The sequence below is a fragment of the Manacus candei genome, unplaced genomic scaffold (genome assembly GCF_025592945.1).
Source record: "Manacus candei isolate 608988 ecotype Guabito, Panama unplaced genomic scaffold, ASM2559294v1 h1tg000077l, whole genome shotgun sequence".
Classification (NCBI taxonomy): domain Eukaryota; kingdom Metazoa; phylum Chordata; class Aves; order Passeriformes; family Pipridae; genus Manacus; species Manacus candei.
The window spans coordinates 357,087-380,006 of NW_026138125.1; the positions used below are offsets into that span (position 1 = coordinate 357,087).

At 38.2% G+C, this 22,920-nt stretch overlaps 1 protein-coding gene across 3 annotated transcripts in view; it reads right to left on the reverse strand.

Moving 5' to 3' along the window:
- Positions 1–7,929: 7,929 nt before the first annotated feature.
- DPP10 (dipeptidyl peptidase like 10) overlaps positions 7,930–22,920 on the reverse strand; it is a 479,453-nt gene continuing 464,462 nt past the window's right edge. For 2 of the 3 annotated variants that reach the window (XM_051810269.1, XM_051810268.1), the window contains exons 20-26: positions 20,086–20,280; positions 18,450–18,504; positions 14,335–14,434; positions 13,521–13,579; positions 13,362–13,434; positions 11,652–11,725; positions 7,930–10,180 (exon numbers count right to left, since the gene is read on the reverse strand). In XM_051810269.1, coding sequence (XP_051666229.1) covers positions 10,043–10,180; positions 11,652–11,725; positions 13,362–13,434; positions 13,521–13,579; positions 14,335–14,434; positions 18,450–18,504; positions 20,086–20,280 — 694 coding nt within the window. In that variant the 3' untranslated portion in view covers positions 7,930–10,042. Of the gene's footprint in view, positions 10,181–11,651; positions 11,726–13,361; positions 13,435–13,520; positions 13,580–14,334; positions 14,435–18,449; positions 18,505–20,081; positions 20,281–22,920 lie in introns of those variants that run through there. The other variant, XM_051810270.1, reaches the window with a different exon arrangement.

Here is a 22,920-nt window from a genome sequence, read left to right on the forward strand (position 1 = left end):
GGTTTAGATTCTCCAGTAATCTGAGTATGGCACAGATTTCCCACAAAGCAGCAACTGTATAAAACCTCATTCCCTTTTTTCCTCATCCATGTTAATCTATTCTGTATCTGTGCTACCTGCATCACCTATAGATACATTTCTGCATCACCCAGGGGAGTTTGTAATTCTCTGCATCTCTTAAAATGGTCAGATGTGCCAATTCATACATTACATTATACAGATGGAGATACTTAAATGAGACACTGATAATCTGAATAATCAATTTACTTGGACCATTTGAGATCCCCCCTGCTGAAGTTAGATGTGTTCTTTTACTTCTATGACATTATCGTAATTGCTTAAGCCACTTTTGTTGCGATATTTTTTCCACCTTAATTACCTTGTCATTTATTATTAGGGATTTTAATATGGCCATTAAATGTCACACATAGCTTTCAGTTTTTGGTCTCTGGCTGGTTCACATTCCTGTAATTCAGAAAGGTCCAGTCATATGCATATTTTTATACTTTGACATGTTTAAAACTATACTGAATGTCAAGTTTATTACAGCATTAAATTGATAAACTTGCTCTAACAATCAATGTATAAATAATCAATTTAATGCTATAATAAAGAAAACATAAAACAGCGAACCCTCTGTCGAGTTTGGTGGTCATGCATGGCAACATTTGTACAAGCTTCATTTAGAGAAGGTGGCAGGTTAATTGGGACAGAACAAAATGCAGTACAGCATCCATAATAAGCAGCCTGTATGAGTGATATAAAAAAGGGAAAAAGAACTGAAAACCTGCTTCCACTCCTTCCAGACATGTCCTCTTAAACTAATATTCAGAATACACAGATATCTTGAATTAGCACCAATATATTTTTATACATTTATATGGAAATATACCAGGATATCTCAGCAGGCATCAAGTTGTTTTTCTCCATCTACAAACAAAATGTTTGTAGCTCCAGACTCTCATCACAGTAGCTGGATGAAGTGCAGATATGTTTTCCTTGGATTCAATAGTTGGTTCCAGAAAAATTTAAACTAACGGAACCTGAAACCCGTATGGAAGGGTAACACTCGACAGTGTGACACAGCATTCCTTTGTTTCCTATTAATGAATACTCATGTATTTCCCCTTACCCCCAAAGCCTGTTATGGAGAAAAACCCAAATCAGGGGTTGATGAAGAATTGAAGGCTTCTGTGGCAACAACATCAATATTTATCTGTAGAAATTACAAGCTTCAGCTAGGATGCTAGGGAAGGACTCTAAAATTTTTCAAACCGATCATCAGGCATATTTTATAATGCAGTTTGTGTATTAGTATTTCAGAGATATGCTCTCTTTCCTTCCCAGAGTGCTGTATTCACACTGTGACAGTTACAGAGCAACCAAGACTGATATGTTGAAAAATGCTAATTGACAGTCAAAGTTAGCTTTGCAGATGGATTAAACTATAAAAGATACTGGTTTGAAAAAAGTAGATACTTATCACTGAATCTATTTTTAACATGCTCAGGTTGACTTATTATTTTTTCATCAAACCTATAATCTTAAACTGAACTACCAGAAGAGGTTTGGTTTGCTTCTTATTTTCCCTCTTTCACAGACTGAAGGGGCAAGATACGGCAGATATCCTTGATCCATTACCTCAGCAGAGGTGAGGAGTGGTTCATCCCCTCCACTATCAAGTAGCTGACACAGGCAGGTCCTTACCAGCAGGATTTGAGGACTCTTCACCTTGTACCACTTCAGCTGGAAAAACCTGTTGCACAGGCAACAACATCACTCGCAGGTCAACAGCCCTCTCACAGGGGATTTGCAATACTACAGTTCCCCACAATATATTTGCAATTTGCATTCTCTGAAGACACTAAAAATAAATAAATAAGAGCTATAGGATTTGTATCATATCCAATAGTGAATAACTGTGCAGAGTATTTGCCACCCTTTGCCCAAACACGCTAGACATTGTTACCCCTTAAAATGACTGCAGATTTGCATTAAATATGTAAATATGTCCCTCAGCAGCACACTTGGCCCAATGCAAATGCAGCCACACCTGGTGTTTGTCTGCAAACCACTCCAGAAGGTTTACAAATTCAATTAAGGAAAAATGCAATGAACTGTGGCAGAGAAGGTAAGTGTTGTATAGGCAGGAAGGCATCACCTATAGGGACTACTCTGCAGGCACAGATGAATTAGAGAGAGCAATGGAGATTCATGCTAAATGTGGCAAAAGCATCTCACAAGCTCGTGGCAGGCACGTGCATGGGATAACTGGGTGTCACAACTTGGGGTTTTGCGGAGCCTTCAAAGTCCCAGCAGAGACTCTGCCCCGGGAGCAGACCCACCAATGCAGCACAAGAGGTAGGCACTGCACCAAGTCTCGGGAGAGCCAAAGGGTGTTTGGAGCAGATGGTAATGATTTACAGCACCTGGGACTCTTGACTGCTGCAGGGTTCCAAGCAAGTGAAGGGGCAGAGCCAGGAGAGGTAAAACCCCGACCTCCCCTGGGCTCCCTGCTCCTGGTAGCTCCAGCCATTCCAGCCCCCCATCAAAATCACAGCCTCTCTTTGTTCTGGATACTGTCCCTGCAGACAAGATTTGCTCTTGCCAGATGATGACGCCAGAGTCCCAAATGCTTATTAAGTGTCATGAGCAGTAGAAAGTATGTATTACTGCTGTGTTAACAGTAACTTGTCTTCGTATATGAGGCAATTCCTCCTTGCACATAAACAAGATTTTGAGCAGAGCAGCAGAAGGGTTTTTTTGGGAAGATGGAGAGCCCACTTATGGCAGTGTGTATACAGACTTTGAGCATGCTAGAAAACCAATCCTTAATAGAAATGCAGTTAAAATGTACAACTAGTTTGATATATGTAAAGTTACGATGCATCTTAAGAATCGGAGAAAGACATAATTATTGACAACAAAATAGTATTAGAAGTGAGGGGAAAAAACATAACTGATCCATGGTTAGCTAAGCTGTAGTTCTGCCTCCAGCTGGCTCAGAATATAGGGCAGAGAAGCACTGGTCACGTATAGATTCCACTAAGGTTACTTTCCCTGTTGAGCACAAAGAGTGTGAATGACTGGAGGCATTGGCTTCTCTCACAGTCAAGCATCACCATCTACTTCCAAACGCTTTAGGACCATGAGCAGATTCCAAGAGTTGCTTTCAGAAACTTCTTCCCTTGGAAGAGCATGATTTCATCACCCACTGTCTCCAGAAAAACACTGCAGGGGCAACAAGAGGAGATCTGAAAACAACCTTCTTCCAGCATCAAATATCACAAACCCTTCCCTGGACATAATCTCTTTCCCCAAGAAGTACAAGCAGAGAAAGTTCTCTTTTCAATCACACAGCTTCCTTTCTCTCCCCCCATTCCCAAGGAGGCTTTTAGGTTGCTGCCACTGCCACTGCTCCCCCTGCCATGGCTGCTCTTAAACCTTTCTCTAGTGGCATGGGAAAGCAAGTCAAACATTAAGAGAAGACTGACATATTCTTGTCAATGTAGTGTTGTGCATCTACATAGCACCAGATGTGTCTAGCTCTCAACCTCTCAAGTCTGGTCTCTCCTATGATGAATCAATAATCATTAGCATAACAAAGGAATTAGAACTTCTCATCACATCATGATAAGACAGAAAGAGTCTTGTCCCAATGCTGTTTATGAACCACATTCCAATTTCTTCACTTGGAGTAAACAGCACCTTGCTCTGTTTTCCCACTGTGCTGAGGCCTCTTCATGAAGCACTGTCACTCCTTGCAATCAGCTGAATCTCCTGCTCTTCCAATTTGTTATTGCTAAGCTCCTAGCTTACATGCTGGGCTTTGAATTTATTTTTTTTTTAAGAAAATGTACCGATAGGCACTCGGGTCCTCGGAAAAATCTCCCCACACTTGCTTCCAGCCCCATCTCAGAAACAAGTTATTGAACAAAAAAAAAGTTGGATAAAGCAAAGCTGCAAAATTTGATATGCTCTCTCACAGTGCCCTCTTTAAGCCTGAAAGGCCTGCCTAAATCAATTTTCCACACTGCCTTTTCTTTTGCCTTGCTTAATTCTGATTACACTGCCAAATGACTGTACTTGTTCATTTGTGGTCCTCAACTTCCTAGTTTTTTTTTCATATGATGTTTTATACTTTCCATATGATGTTCTATAAAACCTCCTTCAAATATTTCACTGGTATTCAGATCCACTGTATTTCCACAAGCAATTCCTACAAAAACAGATAAGCCCCTGTCCATGTTCAGTACAATTTCCACTTCAATTTAAAAACCCATCATCCAACAAATTCAGTGTCCACTACAACCCAAAAGGAAGAACAGTTAACTTTACAATGTAAATACCTTTAAATGCAATTATTTGCACTGTTTTGGAAAACAAAATGTTTTACTGTAACTGCTTATTTCAAATGTGGAATTATATTTAACAATTCCTACCTTATAATGACTGAAATGTAGGATACAAATCAAACACAGGACTAAAAATCCATAAGAAACCATGTAATTAATCATTCTTTTGTGTAAATAGCTGAATGATCTGGCTCTCCTGCCTTAGTTGAAAGTTTATTGAATCAAGCATTGGCTACATTTGTCTCTAAGGTTACCACTGCACCACTTTAAAATAGAGCGACAGCTCTGAATAGAGCAACAAAATGTCTCTTTGCTTGTCTCCTCTGTAACGCTCTTCTTTCTTACTGCTCTCCTAATGGTGCTGAAAACCTCCCTAAGAATGGATTCTACACATTATTTGATTTGTCAAATGTATGTTCCAGGAAAAGGCTGAGAGGTGGAACAAACCAGTGCACTTCTTCAGGAGTGCTTTGTTCTTCGTTAGGATTTTGGAAGCCTCTGCCCATTTTATTAAAGCAACTCTTCTGCAACACTATCAGAGACAAGATATTCTGTCCGTGCATTATACACCCTCTCCTTTTTTTTTTCACAGTAGTGTCAGAGCATTTACAGACACCACCAGAGCTGTAATTGCTGCCAGCTGGTCTCTCAGCTGGATGTGTGGAGTCGGTCATCGTGTGCCCTGGCCAAGCGCCCCACCCTCACCTCTGACAAACAGGAGAACAGCATGATGACCATATTGCTTAGTCATTTTTTAACAATATTCTTCTTATCCCCGAAGGTAACAATTTCACGCCTTTGCCTATCAATTGTGTTGCTTGATGGACTAAAATCTCAGACTACAACCCCCTTTCATGGAGCTGTGAAGGTTCTGCACTGTCTGGAGGATGGGAACACCTGCCTGTGCAGGTACTTGCTCCCCAGCTGAGTCTCTGGACATCACCTGTGTGTCAGCCTCTCCATTCCCTTAGAAGCATCCCTGACAGATGAACTCTCAGGTCACTTATGACACAAAATATGCTACAGCAGAAAACATGATTTTCCTTAGGGAAAAATTTTCTGAGCATCTCCCTACCAATTATATTCCAACTGCTGGTTTTATCAATCAGAAGTTTTTGGTTTTTTTTTTTTCTTTTTTCTTCGGTCATGAAATCTAAAAAAGTGCTGTTAGCACTTTATGGGATACTTTAATTAAAAAGAATTGTATCTATATCATTTGTGTTCTCACGGGGTATAGGCATTATTAAATCAATTTAGCTGTTTTCAAGTTCTACTTACGTAAAAGCAAGATATTGGATTTCTAAACTAATTATAGAGGAAAGAAGTCTGGTCCCCTTTAATGGAACCTTTGGACTGCATACACTCATGTGGTTTAATTTCCTTAATTCCCTCCAAATACCTGATCAGCTTTATCTAACAACACTGTAATTTCCAGACATTGGAAAACAAGCACTTATTTTACTTACCACATTTAGGTACTAGGTTTGTAAGATGCATGTTGTTTTACCTGCCTGGTGAGTGAATCACTAACACTTGCCATCCACCTACCTCCTTGATGCCAGGCTCCTTCTTGACTTTCATGTATGAAATTCAACAGACAGAAGTTTAACTAAATCCCTTCTTTTATTTTCAAAGCTCCAGGCACCTTGGAAGTTGTGACTCCCCTTAGCCACATCCCACAAGCTCCTGATTCTCTGAAGCACTCTTGAATTCATTAAGAGGATAAAGAGAAGCAAACTTAATGGCACTGAAAGACGTTTTGCAGAAGATGCACCAGTAATCAATGCCGATGATGTTCTTCTTTCCCAGAGGCAACCGATTTGCCAGGAGGAGTTACTCAAGTAAATATAAAATGCCTGGAGCACTGCACCTTGCCTGTGTGCTTCTAGACTGTGCAGAAGAAATGTGTTCAGTATCTTTGGGTCAGTCTTCCTCTTGCTTGAGTTTCTTCAGTAGTGTCTAATAAACCTGCAAGGAGGGATACCAGGTCACACCTGGTATCCTCTGTGTTTTATTAAAGGAGCCAACAGTCAACATTCCAAGTTTCCATGGAGAATCTTTGGCTTCAGATCAAATACAAGCTCTTCTGTCTTAAAAGGCACAATTTCTCGACTAAATGAAGCTAACTAACTCCACACTCACGAGTGCCAGAGCTGAGAGAACAGAAGCAATCATCTTCATTCTCAGACCAGGGAGATACAGTATGCCAAAAACTGAGGAACAGTGAACAGTTGCTTATAACAAATCATAGCAGACGTTGATCAAACCAGGTCATAAATAATTCTGGCCTTGCTGCAAAAAGATTAAATAAATTAATTTAAAAAATAATCAGCCTTTCTTTGTACTCCACAATCTGGGGAAAATATTCCAACTGGCATGCAGTTACTTCCGATCTTGTAATATAGTTGAAATTTCAGTATGACCTACAGGTTTCATACATTTTGCAAGTTGTAATAGCAGAAAAACGAGAGAGGAAATCAAGAAGGTAAAGATAAGCTCTAGCAAGCAGTAAATGGATATGCTGATTCCCTAGCTTTCCATAAATTAATAGGTCTAGTCTACTAAGTGTCATATTTTAAGGATAGCTGAATCAAACAGTAATTTTTCAGACCTAAAATGTCATCATGGTGCTTAACAAATGATAAGCTACAAAAAGTCTATGCTTTTTATGCTATTTTGGTGCAATGTGTACTAATTCTTGATCAACACTATAGATCACATGGGCTAATTAATGATACCACTAGTTATGTAAGTAGAATCTGATATGTAACACTGTTCATTTGTGCTGTAAGTGGAAGAATTGTTTGAACAGGTTAGCAAAAGTAAAGGGAACGCCTTACACCAAATTCTTTAGTCTAACTAGAATCAGAGCCTGCACCTGTAAACACTTTTGCAGTATCCGAATTCAACCCATACATAAAAACGTCAGTAAAAGCAATTAATCCTGGTCTGATGCTCACCCTTGTATATACATTAATATAAAAATACCTGTATTTCTATGACGGTTTAAGAAATAACAAAAACATTAAAAGCATACCACATTTCCACACAGATAACCCACATTTCAGGTAACACACTTTTTAAACATACCAGTTCTGCCAAGAGCATTCTTACAGAAGGCCATGTCCTCATGACATGTTCAAATTCAGGTAAATTGGAGGTGAGATGCTGAGGTAGAAAGAGTAGGGAATAGGGGCCTGGAACAGAGCTATGGGAAAAGAAGGACACACGGTGTGGATCCACAGAGCTGGGATAACGTATTTCCTGAGCATGTGCATAATCCTATTGCTGAGACACAAGCCTTGTTTGCTTTCTTTCGCAGGTAGCCAAATGCAACTCAATGTAAAGCACAGAAAATACGAGCACAGAGTGGCTGTGCCCCAGATGAACAGCCAGCACATATTGCAGCCTTTTCACATATCCTCCGCACACCCAGTCTTTGCAGCAACCTCAACACGTGCACAAAGCTCGTGCTTTCTTCATGAGCATTTGGCTCCAATCAGCGAAAACATCTCACTGAATTCAACTGGATTAGGACCTTGTTTACTGTGTTTGTTTAGGAAAAGCATCAGTATTGTCAGGTGAGCATTTATTAAGTGATGGGTGTAATTTATAAAATCACAAACTAGCAGTCCCAGACAACAGAAGACTTGAAAACGGTGCTCCTCTATAGAAAAAAGGATTTGCAAAACCTTGTTTGAATTCTGCTCTTACTTTTTTTTTGTTGTTTTCTGTTGTTTTCTATGATCTTACTGTAGTGCACATAGTAGCCTCCATAAATATATACCGTACCTATACTATAGATATGTACTCCATATAACTACCACAAAGCAAAGCCATACTTTGTGGTGACACTGGGACCCAAACAAGATATCATTGCACATTAAAACTGTATTAAACTAATTGAAAAATAGTTAAACATTGCTAATAAAACAAGATAAATACTAAACATTAAAAAGACAGAGACTTTCCAGTGTTCCATAAAACCACACCTTTCAGACAAATTAATTATTTGCATCATAAAAAAATCTTAACTGTGAAAGAAAATATTCCAGAAGGAATTGATGAGTAAAAAAGCTCCAAGTGCTTTTTGATTACATCAAAAACAATTCCCATTCTCATAAAATATGCAAACTTTACATCTTAAACTGCATATTTACCTTCAAAAAATTACTTTCTTTTTAATCTTGCAAGAAATTAAACTTTAATTGAGTAGGAAAGTATTTGGAATATATCCAGAAATAAAAAAACTACAGCTATTGTAAGTGGCACAGCATCTGTGAAGAGTTTTCACATACGTTTGGAAGATATCTAAAATTAAGCCAACACTGTACTTGATTTTCATGATCAGAGTAAATATTCTGCAAATCCAAACTGGCTGCCTTGTTTATTTCATAGTTTCCATTTCTATTGCTGTAATTCACCCTGGTAAATAGATAGATGTAGGGGGGGCTGAATAATAATAAAATTTAACTTCTCAGGATCTTCCTTTGCTTTGAATGAAAAACATTTCATTTCTTTGTGATGCTGTTGAAGCTAAATCCTGTTGCAAGAGACTTAACGAGCAGCCTTGGAATAAAAATTAATGTAATGGTGTGTTCCAGCTACGTCACCACCTTGATGAACATCAGAATTACATTTGAGACCAGACGGAAGAAAAGGAAGATGCACTATACAAAATATGTCTTCATTTGAGGAGTAAAGTATTACTCAGTGGCATTATACATTGTTAATAAACTTTCTTTATCTGAAACTATAATTTAATATTTATGTATCTAATTTACATGTGACAAAGTAGCATATTCTAAAATTAGAGTGTAACCAGCAAACTATTAACTACTATAAACAATACCAAAACACAACTCAAACATATTTTAAGGAAACAATAGGTACATTTTGGATGGGGGAATGATTTCAATTGCAGATATTATTTTAAATACAGCTGTCAATTACATCTTGAAAAAAATTCTTCAACCTCAGAAAGATTTTCTGCTTAGGGAATCCTAGGTATATACATAAAGACCAAGAGCACACCACCAAAAAATTCCTTATTGGTTACTATTAGGTACAGTAATAATTGTAAATGCTGAAATTGTGTGTGGGGAAGTAATTTTCAATATCAATGTTATATGATGCACTAGACAATATCCCCTTGAGCAGAAATTAGAGAAAATATCGTGCCCTTTATTATCTCTGTGGTTTCTTACGTGTAATAGACAGCAGAAGAATTGCACTTATTGTAACATTACAGTAGAGTGTTAGATTGCAGTTCACCTTTTAGAATATTAGTGGCCATAATACTTATGATAGGTTGTGCCTTATGCAAAGATGAATAAAGATGTGCATTTAAATTAAAAAACGAGCAACCACTTACAGAACCAACAGTGAGGCTTAACATAACAAACATGCACTAACCCTACACTTATGCAAAACTAAGTTCTTCCAGGAAACTGTAACCAACTGTTGACCTTCCACAAAGGTAAAGGTTTTGTCCCTTGGTAATATGTTTGGACTTTGCAGTCGAATTCCAGTTTATTAGCTCATTGTCTGTAAATGTGCTGTTCCACTGTGATATCCTTTAGCTGCCCTTGAGCTTCTGCAGAATCTGCAATCTTACAGTCACTTTTATTTAAGGGTTTATTGAGCCGCAGAGTAAGTCCCCTTCAGTACTACACAAATAGGCTTTCTTATTCATCCTCTTCAGGTTCCTGTGGTAAAATTGGTGTCTCCTCCTTTAAACAAGCACTAAAAAACCCAAGGATTGTGCTGTAAAGGTGATATTTGCTTTTCTCAGAAGCAATGTTATGACCTTCATCCGGGTAGATCTAGCAGAGAAGAAAGGAAAAAAGTAAATAGTTTTTAAAGGCTTTTCAAATATTTAGGGTTCTAATTTTCTTTCTCTGATCTTCAAAATGTTTTAGATGACAACAGGATGATAACATTAGTTTTATGGCATCAAGGAAAGCTAATAAAACTCAAAGTAAAACTCATTCTCTTGGAATTTGAACTTACATAAAACAACCACTGCAGTGGGATCTGCAGAAGTGAAAAAATTTGTATTCTCAGCCATTGTGCTTACAACAGTTTACTTAGCTGGCATTTTCAATTGTGCCTAGGCATCCAAATCCCATTAACGTCAATGAGAATTAATTACCTCATGCTTTTAGGGACCTCTCAATATCTCAGCTTCTAAGTGTTCAGCAAAAAACCTTTTTATTCATATTTTTAACTATGTTGCTATCTTGTCTAAAGCCTATCTTCTCTTTCTCTCCTAGGGTGGATGTGGGTATTTTTATCTCCTAAATCAGATCCCACTGGGAATCTCTCCCAGGTGAGGCTCAGCAAATGTTTGCAGGCTGAATGAAGAAATCCAGACTAGGAGACAAGAGACCTGAGGTGGCCTGAGGCAAAAGGCTTCAGCTGTTTCCTCAAACTCAGGTTATCACAAGGTTGCATGAGAAGGGCTCAACAGGGCTCTCCTGAGACAACTCTGTCATTCCTGCTTCTTCTTCTCTCCACAGGCCTTCACATCACCTCAGCTGAAATCACAAGGACAGCGGGAACAGACTGTATATATGAAGTCCTTTTCCTTTCCTGAGTGACACTAACCCCCTTGTTGCAGGAGTTCACACGCTTCAGTGAAAACTACAGGATCGCCTGTGGTTCAGCAAGGTTGAGGCTTGCAACATGTAATATCAGAGATATTTGGAGGAGTGACCCAGAACAACATCATGTCAGATATCCAGGAAGGTTTAATGCAATCAGAACCATTGACCAGCAACATCCACGTGCTCTGGGTGGGTCCCATCCAAGTCCGTGCATTGGCAGCAGCCCCATCCTGCTCTTCCCATCTTGCTCTCACAACATTCTCCTCCTCTGTAAGGCAATGCAGGGAGGGAACACTGCTCTCGCCTTTTAGCTGCCTTTTAATAAATCTAAATGTTGACAATAAGGGGAAATTACTCTACTTTTTTAAGTAAAAAGGGACTAAAGTAATGATATCTCCATGCTACAAATAGTGCATATGGATTCCAGAGCACTTTGTACAGTGTTGTAAGATAAACAGGTGGAAAAACAGAAGATGAGAGAGAGCAGAAAGAACCTAGGAGAATAACAAGACGATATAGTTCTTGATACCTATACTAACAGTGAGGAAAATGGGATTAAAGAGACTTGTAACTGCAAATTAAGGCGATACTGCTGCATTGTGGTAGGGAGGGTCCTTCTCAGAGAAGAAATAGCAATAGGAGGTTAAATGTTCAACTATGTTTATAGGAAAAGGCACAGTGCACATACCTGCATAGTGTAATTAGCCCCAGCTTTTATTAGATGTTTAATTAGTTCTGCTGAATGCTGGAAGTGGACTTTAGCTGCAAGACAAGATTTGATATTATTAGAAAAAGCTACACTATTATGAAATACTTATCTGCTAAACAGCTTTGGCTGAAAACATTTCCAACCTCTGTAATTACTGGATCAGAAGCTGACTATCTTTAAGGTCAGAAGTGCCCAGCCCCATCAGAAACAGCAATACAGGGTGTTACGATAGAGGTTTTGGAGAAGAAGCTGGAATCCCCAAGGGAAGCCATACTTTCCACATACTCTGTGAGGGCTCCTGTCTTTACCATCCATTTACACCCACTGTGATAGTTTAGAGGTGTGTAAAACCATTCTGTTTGAACATCTAGGCATTTTATAATTATGTTGAAGGAAAGCACATTGGGTTTTCTACTGCTTGCACAGGGTTGTTACAGTCCACACTTCCTAAGGAAATGGAGTTTCTACAACCCATCAGTAACCTAAGCTTTGTGTGGTAAAACCAGGCAGCTTTATTATGATGTCCTAACCCTGCAGAGCATGGGTTGCAAGTGGGCTGGGTGGTGTCACTGGATGTGATATTAAACAAGGGCTGCAGGCAATCAGAGTCCTAGGCTTGAGCACACTGCGTTGCTCAGATATCTGTTGAAGTCCCAGTTCCTGGCAGGACCAAGTTCAGAGGGGCAGAAATTGCTGCTGCTTGTTACAATCAGCAAAGCCTGAGACTCTCATGCCTGCTCAGTCACTCAGTATATCTTCTCTGCCCCTCTCCCCTGTGGTCTGGGAAGAAACACTGGACAGTGTTTGTACCCCTTTGATTGTGCTTTGGATCCATAACACAGGTTTGGTGCCTTCACACCGGGGTGACAGGCTGGCAGGTACCATTCTCACTGTGCCAGCTGTGCATGAGCACTCTCACCTCAGCCCATCACTGTGAGGTACTTATCCCTCCAGAATGAGGAGTAAGAAACCTTCTATTATCCCACATTCACCAGAAAAATGCTGGGGAAAGAAGTAGGCATGTGAATCTGTTCAGAGGAGCTGGTTGCAGCACTGTAATTTGTGCCTGCATCAAAGCTTGTTCTTCAGACTTACATCAGTTTAAGAAAGTTCAAAAAAATACACTGCAGTTAAATTTAAGTCTGTAATTACAAATTATCTCGTTTGACACATCTTGTGATTCCATTTAAAGTGCTAGAACTTACCCTGTTTTACTCATTCTCTGTCTTAAACTACTGCTAAAAGTATTGGTGCTATTAAAAGGTTATGTATAGCTTCAGCTTCAGATGCTTTCACACTACCTTGTAATTAATTAGCTGAAAAGATTAACTTTCCATGTGGTAATGTACTTCAACAACTGTACTGATAAATTCTGCAGAATTTCTATGAATTTAAAACAACATTAAAAATGTATGTAGTTCTGTTAATAATTCATGTAATACCTTTCACTAGCAAGACAGTGGTCCCCAAGATTTAAACAAATTAGAACATACAGCACCTAAAAGGTACAAATATTCACCAAAGAAAAATGTCATCAGTTTAGAGTTAGAAGTTGAAAAAAAAGAAAAAATCATATCAGAGGGATAGTAAAACTGAAAACGTACTTGCTAGGTGTGCGCCTGATCAGTCCTTGAACGCCTGCCTATTAGAAGCTCTGACTCTAAATTAATTGCATCTCTAAATACTTACCATCAGCTGTTCCATGAACTATTAGCAAATTCGCTTCTTTTAAACCATGAAGATTGTGTAATACATTGGATACCTGGCAAACAAACACACACAAGTATAACTGAGTTGCATTTTGAGACTAAAATGGTCATTTTAAGTTACTTTTTTATGCTTACTTACCTGATAGGTAATTTCCTCTTTTGATGGAATCCCAAGGTATCTTTCTGAAAAGGCTGATGCTATAAAAGTAAACCAAAAACTTGTGAGTTTAGAGTTACTTCTATTTAAAAATTGACCTAGAGTCAGTAGCAGCTATTTAAGCCATGAAGTCAACAGAGATGTTCATTTAGAATCAAAATACATCATTTTAATGTACCACTGAAAACCATTTTTAAATGGTTAAAAAAAGAAATCAACCAAAAATTAACTAACTCCCCTTCCGAAAAAAAACCCAAGCCCACAACCAATAACAAAAAACCCCAAATTCAAACCAAAACACAAACCAAAATGCTGTGAAAAGTTTAACAGACCAGTAAAGGAATATGCTCTGATTTCCTATGTATCACAGTCCAGAGCCTGTGCCCTAAACTTCATATACATAACCAAAATATCCTGTGATTGAATGAAAACATGGTTGATATTACAGGAAATTCACTGCTAACCTTAAAACAATCATTCCCCATATAAGTCTTGATTCATGCTGATATACCTAAAGGATCCTTAGGAAATGAGTTTCTGACTGAATTGCAGTGGACAAAGGGAAACAACTCCTTTGCAAAAATCAGTGGTGTTAATAATAATGTATCTGGTGTGTGCTTTGGTAAACTGTCCCGGTCTTAGCTTCACTTTCATTTAAAGAAGAGAATGAGACAGTGAGGTGAAATCTCATTGATGTTGTTACATTATCTGCCCTTAGTTAAAATAAATAACACCTCCATGAATAAAAGACATTTCAAATAGCCTATCATATAGGTGTAGGGTAGGGAATACTCACCATATAACTTCATATCTGTGATTGGTGCCACCACAGCTCCACACTTGAAGAGCCGTTCACTGGATTTCAGGATCATTGATGTAATGTAGCCACCATATCCCTAACAATGGGATAGAGACTTCTGTTGATTCATTTCTCTTTAGCAACAATAAAGGCCATTTTGCTAATCTGATGGTATCATTTTACAGTATGCAGTTATATCTGCAAGAATTACTTTTAAAGGAAATGTGAAGCTTCAGTTTAAGAGTGAATGGAGATCATACTGACCTGGTCATGATCTTTAAACTATGCAATTAATAATAACGAGTATATTTTGGTTCAAGTTCCACAATTCCATCATGGCAGTCTAGCCTATAGTTAGTAGATTTGAAAAACTACAGAAAATAACCCCAGAAAGCAAACCCCAAAGGTAAGGTTTTGTGGAGTACAGCCTAGATAGGAAGTTTTGTACTCAGTTTTTAATACGTTTGATATAGATACTTGCAAAGTAGCAAGATACACTGAGCATTTTGCTGACAGAAGAGAGAGTAGGAAAAGGGGGGTAACCTGTGAATTGAGTGCATTATGTCCTCCCCCTGACACCTGAACCTTCATATATTGAATCCCATTCCTATTAAAGAGGTTTCTGCATGTCAAAGATCCCACAAAGAGATACAGATCTTGTCCTGTTTTGCAGAAATAAAAACTGTATGTAAGCACATTGTTCAGATTTATGCTGATCTCTGGATGCCCTTTCTGGCCACAAGAGCATCCATGAGGCTGCTTTGCTACAAAGCAGGGAGTACAAATGGCATGAAGAAGTTAAAAGAGACAGGGTAGAATTGGGGAGGTCTGTCCTTGCCTCACCACATTTGTCTGTCCTTATTTTTCACCATCTCTTCTGCAAAGTCTGTAATAGACGTTTCTGGGAAGAGTTGTGACATAGAGTCATGAAAGCTTTGTGAAAGCTTTAACTTGAGACCACAGTTTCCCTTGGAATAACACTGGCAATCCATTTCTGTACACCTGTAATCATTCTAGACCCACAGAAAATGAAATTCTGAATTGTGGCATCTGGGATCAATGATTTTCTCGTATATTATGGGCTCTTCCAATTTCTCTATTTGCCATTTTTGTTTTCCCTTCATCAGTGCTGAAAAGTTGATTTTTTTCAGGTTTTTTTGTTGTTGTTGTTTTGTGTTTGGCACAACATATTTCAGAAAGAAGAAATTATCCCATATCAGGGAAAACAAAATGCAAAACACCAGCTGACTCAAAAAAAGAATATTATGCATCAAATGGTTACAGTTTTCTCATGGACTTCTATGAATGCTGCCTGTTCTTCATGTCTAAATATTTAATAAATAGATGATTTCTATGGAAGAATGGGAATATTTGAAAATCCTTTAACCTTGTTTAAGAAAAAATAAGCAGAGATAAACATTCTTTGGAATCAATCTACAGTAAGTGGAAATGGACACACTGAAGGAAAAACAAAATAAGTGCTGAGTTTTCAAGGGAGTGTGAAGAACTGAGTTATTCCTTTCCCATGGAAACTCCAGCCCAGGAGACCAAGAGCTGCCTGGATCTGTCCATGTGCAGGAGCAGATTTCACCTAAGAATTTCTGAGTGGGCAACAGTAACTTGTATAATTCAAAGAGTTTAAGAGGACAGCAACTTTCCTCTGCCTCTGCGTTTTCTCTTCTTTTACTTTTGTTTAATATTCTGTTTGCGTCTTTCCCAACAGCACAGTTTTCATCCTGGAATAGGTATTGCCAGGTTATTTATTATTTATGCCATGTTTTCATTAAGAGCTTGTTTAGCTCTCCTGGGAATTCTTTCCTTTGTGCTTGTGCCCTTGCTTCCAGCCAGGCTTTCCAGGAAAAAAACATTAGAGAGTGATATCACATTTTCCGAAGCATTTCACAATGACAATGCAGAAAATAGTTCACACGTCCTGGTGCAAGGACATGTGGTGCCCCACTCATGGGCTGCGTTTCTGTGGTTACAACCTAACCACAGTATTTTCAAGAAGGAGGTTGGCTCTGGAATTGCAACTCATTTTTAAACTCTCTTTTCACTTCCATGCATAAATCCACAAACTACATGGAACCAAAATTTGCTGTCTAACAGTTCAGAAAGGCCCTTGGATCATGTATCACTTGGGCATGCACCCCTCACAGAGATAAGCAATGGGGCAGTCAGAAATAGGTATTTTCCACACTGTGCTCTTCTGGACAGTCTTGTTACTTTTGTGCCTCATTTACATCACTGATTGTGACAAGAACTTTATTTCTGTGTAGTTCTGGAACATCTTAAAGAGCTGCCTGACAGTGTGCATGAGTCCAGCTTTATGAGATCAACATTAAGCTATTCCAAAGTCATCTTATTTTCAAGCAAAGTGCATATTCAGTTTCCATCAGTAAGGCAAATTTAATGCATAGAAAGAAAAAAATATTTTCCCTATCACGTTGTACATAGTAAAAAGTAAATGAGTTTTAAAGTAGATTTTTAATTGACTCTAAAAAAGCAGAGAAAATAGAATTAACCCTGGGAAGCTGTTAAATAGATTTTTTTTAATCAAAATTCTGAGTTTTTGCTCTTTGGTTTCTTACATTCTCACTCTTCATTCCTCAATACTTCTATCAGAAAATAAGTGCAGAAACATGGTCCTCAATAATATTTTGTGAAAGAAAAAAAAGCAGGGGTAGGTCTTGGAAGATATGTAAAGCCATAGTTATGTGTATGCCCTATGGTAACTGTCTCATCACACCACTCTTAGAAAACAGGATACTACTGAATCTCTGACAGAGAACAAGTGGGAATTTTCAAGTAGCAGTGGAAATAATTTCTGAAGTCAGAAATAAGTGACTAATTCAGGGTGCTTAGTGATTTCATTTCAGAAATAGTATTTTTAATCATTTGGGAAGAGGATATGGAGAAATGTTGATGCTTCTATGGATGTGCACTTTCATATACATTGGTAACAGGTATTAAAACCTGAAGAGAAACGTGGCCACAATCATCTGATGGATGAAATCAGCCCAGCTTATACATCCTCAGCTGAAAAATCTCTGGCTGCCACCCTACAAATCAAATCCTGCCTCCTGAAATTCTTGCAGTGACAGTTTCTTTAGCTCCAAGGAACATGGCAGGAGCTCAAATCTTTGAGGAAGGTCACATTCATTTGAAATGCTAATAATAGCCACAAACATTAGCCAGTCCTCAAAATGCTACCGTGCAGGAGGTAAATGTCAATATCCTGGTCCTGCATTCAGACTGACTGAGACAAGCAGGTTAAATGACCTGCCCGAGGACATGCAGCACGTCAGTGGCAGAGTGGGGATGAAAACTAAGGCATTTCATAGTGAAATCCATGCTGCTCTTATAACTGATGATTGGGGGGTACTTGATCATGGTTCGTTATTGCTTTGAGCTCAAAGGCACAAAACAGCTTCATTTTTATTAAAAAAACTTTTCAAAATTGAAAGGTTGCACATACCAGCTCACAGATGAAGCAGCAGTTGTGTGATGTTTCTAATGGCTGCTTTTTAACAGACATCAGTAAAATGCTATTTAGTTTGCTACTAAAAGTTAAGCCCTTGCCTCGTTCTATCTCATGCTAAGGGCAATGACAGGCCACACAGCAAAGACAGCTGATAAAATAGCAAAGGCAAGACTTCTCGCTGGCGTAACAAGAGAAAGTTGTTGACAGCAGCATAGGGTTGTTACTCAGCTGAGCTCAAGGGTCAGTAAAACATTCAAATATAAAAGCTGTTTTAGGGTGGCTTTGTCAATTTAAATGCAGCCCAAATATAAAACTGTAAGAAACAAGCTTTCACAAAAACCAAGCCCACATTAAAAATTTCTAAAGAAAGCAGATTTTTTTAACAAATACTTTCTCCTTCAGATTCTGAAACAGAAATACTGCTGTGTTATAAAAGTGATGTTATTGAATAAAATACCTGTTCTGAGAAAAAGATAATATATAGAACAGACAGTAAATTATGGAAGGCTTCCCCCCCTCTTTTAATAACTGAAATTGTCTTAGGAAAATAGGAAACATATTTATTTATGAACTGACAGGATTTTCTTAAAGAATCATGATGATATATCCTTCTATTTTTGCACATTACCTTTCCAAATATACTCAGTCTCTTAGGATCAATGAAGGGCTGTTTCAATAGTGATCTGAAAGAAAAAAAGTTGGTGGGTTGTTTTTTTTTTTCATTTTGGTAAAGTAAAATGGTAAATTTTACTTGTTGAATATACTATTTAAAGAAAATTATTTGTACAGTAAGGATTAATTATACATGCAGGTCAGGTAGAAGAACAAATTACATCCATACAAGTAGTACTGCACTGTGAAATGTGATTTGCTTCCTAATTCCTTCTCTATATGGAAAACAGTTGGTGTTAGGCTCATCTCATCAAATTTAGATACCTGAATTTAAGCATCTTGTCTAAATTACCCATTTACATCTGCTTTTCAGTTAAAGGACAGAAGAGAGACACTGTCAGACAGCCATTCATTCCCATCCATGTTGGAAACCTCTCTCACTCTGGGGAGAATAATCCTCCAGAAATGCCAGGATTTTTCACCGACTAGAGCTTAAGTGACTGGCTTTGACCAGTGTTTTGACAGCTGAAGGAAGGTAAGATGAATGGAACTTCCTGAATTTAGATAATTAAATAATTAATTCTCTCACCAAGGCCATTAATCAGCTGTGGTGATTTTTTTACAGAAAGGATAGAATAACCTGAGAAGAAAAATCCAATCAGCTTTTGAGGAGACAAAACCAGCTGCAGCACCTCCTATCAGCCACAGGCACCCTCCCTTTTTCCCATGCAGTGCATTCCAAGAGAGGCCAGACTAAATTTAGCCTAAAACATCTTGGGATTTGAGCAGGGAGATCAGGTCTCACAGCAGACCGTGTGGGCTGTTTCCGACGGCCCTTCCAGGAGGGTCACCTTAAATTGCTCCCCTCAATGCAGCCCATTCCTGACCAACATGAACACCAGGAGCCCTCTTGCCCAGGTAGCAGACACAGCTGCCTACTCATGCAATGGCTGAAGCATCAACTGCTTTCAAAAGAAGAAGAAGAAGAAGAAAATATCTGGCTTTAAACCTGTATTTCCCTGGGAAACCCTAGAAAAAATCCGACCAGACCTTGGTATTTGCCATTTTGGCAAGTGCACCCTGAGTAAAGAGTGTTGTCAAAGCTATACGTGATTACTTCCTAGATGGAAATTATTCTTGCCTCCAGCTGATGGATTTATCTCAGTTCAAGAATGATAATGCAAGTGAGAAATAACAGGCGTTTGCCCAAATTTTGCTCTCATTTACACCATTATAACTCCATTTGCTTTGTGCTGTTACTCCAGACCTCTGTAATGAAAATGAGAGCAGTATCCAATCATATAGGCCTAAAATACTGTAACACAAATGCATTTAATCATTAACACATGTACAACAAGAATTTTTCCTAAGGGATATAGACAGAAACAAATTAGCTCAGATGGCATATTTAGATTGCACAGAGCAGGGTCAGCTTTATCAAAGAGAAGCACCAACACAAAAAGACACCTCTTTGATCTCCTATTTGTTGTTTGTAATGAAAACATCATTGTTTCAAAACTTGAAACTGCATTAAAATAAACATTAACAACATTCACTATGCAAAGAAAACTTTCTGGGCAGTTTCAATTGAAAATGCTCGTTCATCGAGGTGTAAGAAGGGTAAAAGAGAAGAAAAGTTTGCACATACGTACTCTACAGCTGCTATTTGGTCCTTCACTTCCACTGATCCTAAGCATCGGTGGACCTCCTGTAGAATCTTGAGGCCTTGAAATCCACTCCCTCTGCCATCAAATCGAGCTACGATGACATTATCAGAGTTGACAAGCACTGAGTCCCAGTCAACGTGAAACTTATCTGTAACCAACTGGCTGCCTGGAGCTTCATCACTGCAAATACCAACACACCAGACACAAACGAAGACTATTGACAATGTGATGCACTGTGCCCATGTCCAACACTTTATTTAGCCTAGATGGCAGAGTTCAGCGGTTACGCAATCCTGCTGAATTACTGTCACTTCCATCGATACCATCCCATTAGCTAGTGCTGCTATCCCTGCAGCAGTAGCAAACAAAATAATTTCTTTAACTGTATAACCACTATGTTGCAGTGCTGTCAATACCTAAATATACGTTGTTGAAAGAAACAGAAAACTAGTGATGCTTACAATACAGTGAAAAAAACCCCAACACATAATAACTAATGGCTCAGTTCTGAGAAGGGTCATACAGCATTGGTTAAGCTGTACTAAACACACAAAAAGGAAAATTCATTTTGTACCCTGATTACCATTTTGTAGGATATATAATACTATTAAGAAGCAGGTTACCTTAGAAAACAAAAATAATTGCATTATTGTACCCTGGAATGGATTTTTTGAAATAGAGTAAAAAGAAGACTGAAGTATACACTGGAGAAAATTATATTTTCTCCATCCAAATTCATAGCAAGAAATGGATGCAGGCAAGACTGATAAGTTTATTTTATGACATAAAAAAAAGGGTGTTTTACATCAGAAAAGGTGGAACAGAATGGGGAATGCAGTTTCTAGAGTAACAATAAGATGTGCCATTGAAGCCAAATATATTGTTTTCCTTACAAAGAAAATAAAATGTCAGTTTTAAAAGGGATGTTTGTCATTATTTTTCCCCCAAGATAAACACAGAATAAAAGAGCAGGCTACCATGAAGTTGTACAAAATACAAAATTGTTCTATGCAGGCTGCATCTGCCAGTTGACTGCAAATTAAAATGTAAAAGTGTCTGTGCTGGCTGTATGGAAATTAGATTGGACGGTCTGTGGGAATATTCTGTCTAAGGTGAAAGAAAGATGAAGACAGAAATTATTATTTTGCCAAAGAGATTTATGTAAACCTGGGGGAGGAAAGAGAGACAAAAATATCCTGCAATAACTACTGTCTTACATGTACAATAATGTGCTGATTCAATATCTGATTTTGGCTGTGGATAACACAGACCATCTCCAAGGTAATCACCTAATTAATTAGCAAGCATATGATGAACATATATGTTCTCAAATTCAGTCAAACCTACCTGAAATCAGGATTACTTGGTTACAGACTCAGTCACAATGTGTTATGCTTGATTTACCATTATCTCATGCATCAGGCTTATACTTGGCTTTATAAAAGTAAGAAAGGACATTTTTTTTGCTTGCGTAACCAATTCATTTGTGATTACACTTAACTGCTCACAATACAGAGCAATATTTGGAAACACTGTCAAGTTAACTCTGCGGAAGACATGATTCAGAAAGTATATAATCATTATTATTTACAATCAGGAGCAGAACAATACTTTCAGTTTCTGCTTATTGTACAGAGCAAAGTTTTCAGAAGCACTATATATTGACGCAGATGTTTTCACAAAGCATTTATCATCATTACTTCCAATAGTAGCAGCCTCAGACCAGTTAGAATTACTTTTAGATTCTTTAAAATTTCCACAATAGGATAATGTCAGAAATATCCATGTTTGACTAGGTAACTTTCCAACAGCTTAATGCACCCCACACCAGTGAAAATATCACGAGTCAGCCTGCTTCCCTTCCATCTAAGAACAACACTAATACACTAAACTAAAGCTGATTTTATACATGTTATATATCTAGGTTATATATACATCTGGTATGTTTATATACATATATACGCATATATACATATATATATATATGTTATATACCATATGCCTAGACACTTAAAAATAGGGGGAAAACCATTACATGTAAGCCTTTCTCTAAACCAGAAAGTGCTTAAAATCACAAGGTATTTTAAATCAAACATGATACCCACAGAGAATTTCTTCTGTTAAGAAAGGAACAACAAACAGAGCCTCAGTAGAATTCTCAGTGGGCGAGAACTGACAGTGATGGTTTCCCAAGCTCCTGTTTGGAGGGCAAAGCTGGGCTACTTTCAGGTTCAGACTTTAAACACTATACATGTTCCAGTCCTGCATGATGGGTTGTTTGACATATTGCTTTTGGAAGCAATTTTCCAGTGGCTAGTTTATTTCAAGGATGTCCATATAAGTAGCCTGTGACAGGCATTTAAAGTTATTTCCATTGAGGTACATATCAAAATTCCCATTAGCACCAAGAGGTCTCTTTACTCTTCAGCTGCTACTACAAAATGATACTGATTATCTGAGGTGTGCTTCTGTCCTCCAGAGAGAGACATGCACCATTCAGACCCCATTGCTAACTTTTAAATGGGGCTTCTGCAAGGTATTAATTCTTTATGCAACTTTGAACATCATCCTGAGGGCTCTGTAACAAAGTAAGATTGATATTGATGCACAGTCTGATTTGGGAAGTTTGTCCTGGGTTTAGAGTTATCTCAAAGTTCAAGTTTTGTTTTATGCTTATCACTACTCTCAGCCTAATTATAATTACCTACTCTTCAGTGGTACGCTTTTCAGAGAATTATTTCTTGACCCCACTAGTAAGACTGCAAGAAGGTCTGCACCATTTAAGCTTAGGTGTAATACAAACACAGAAGTCTTCTTCCC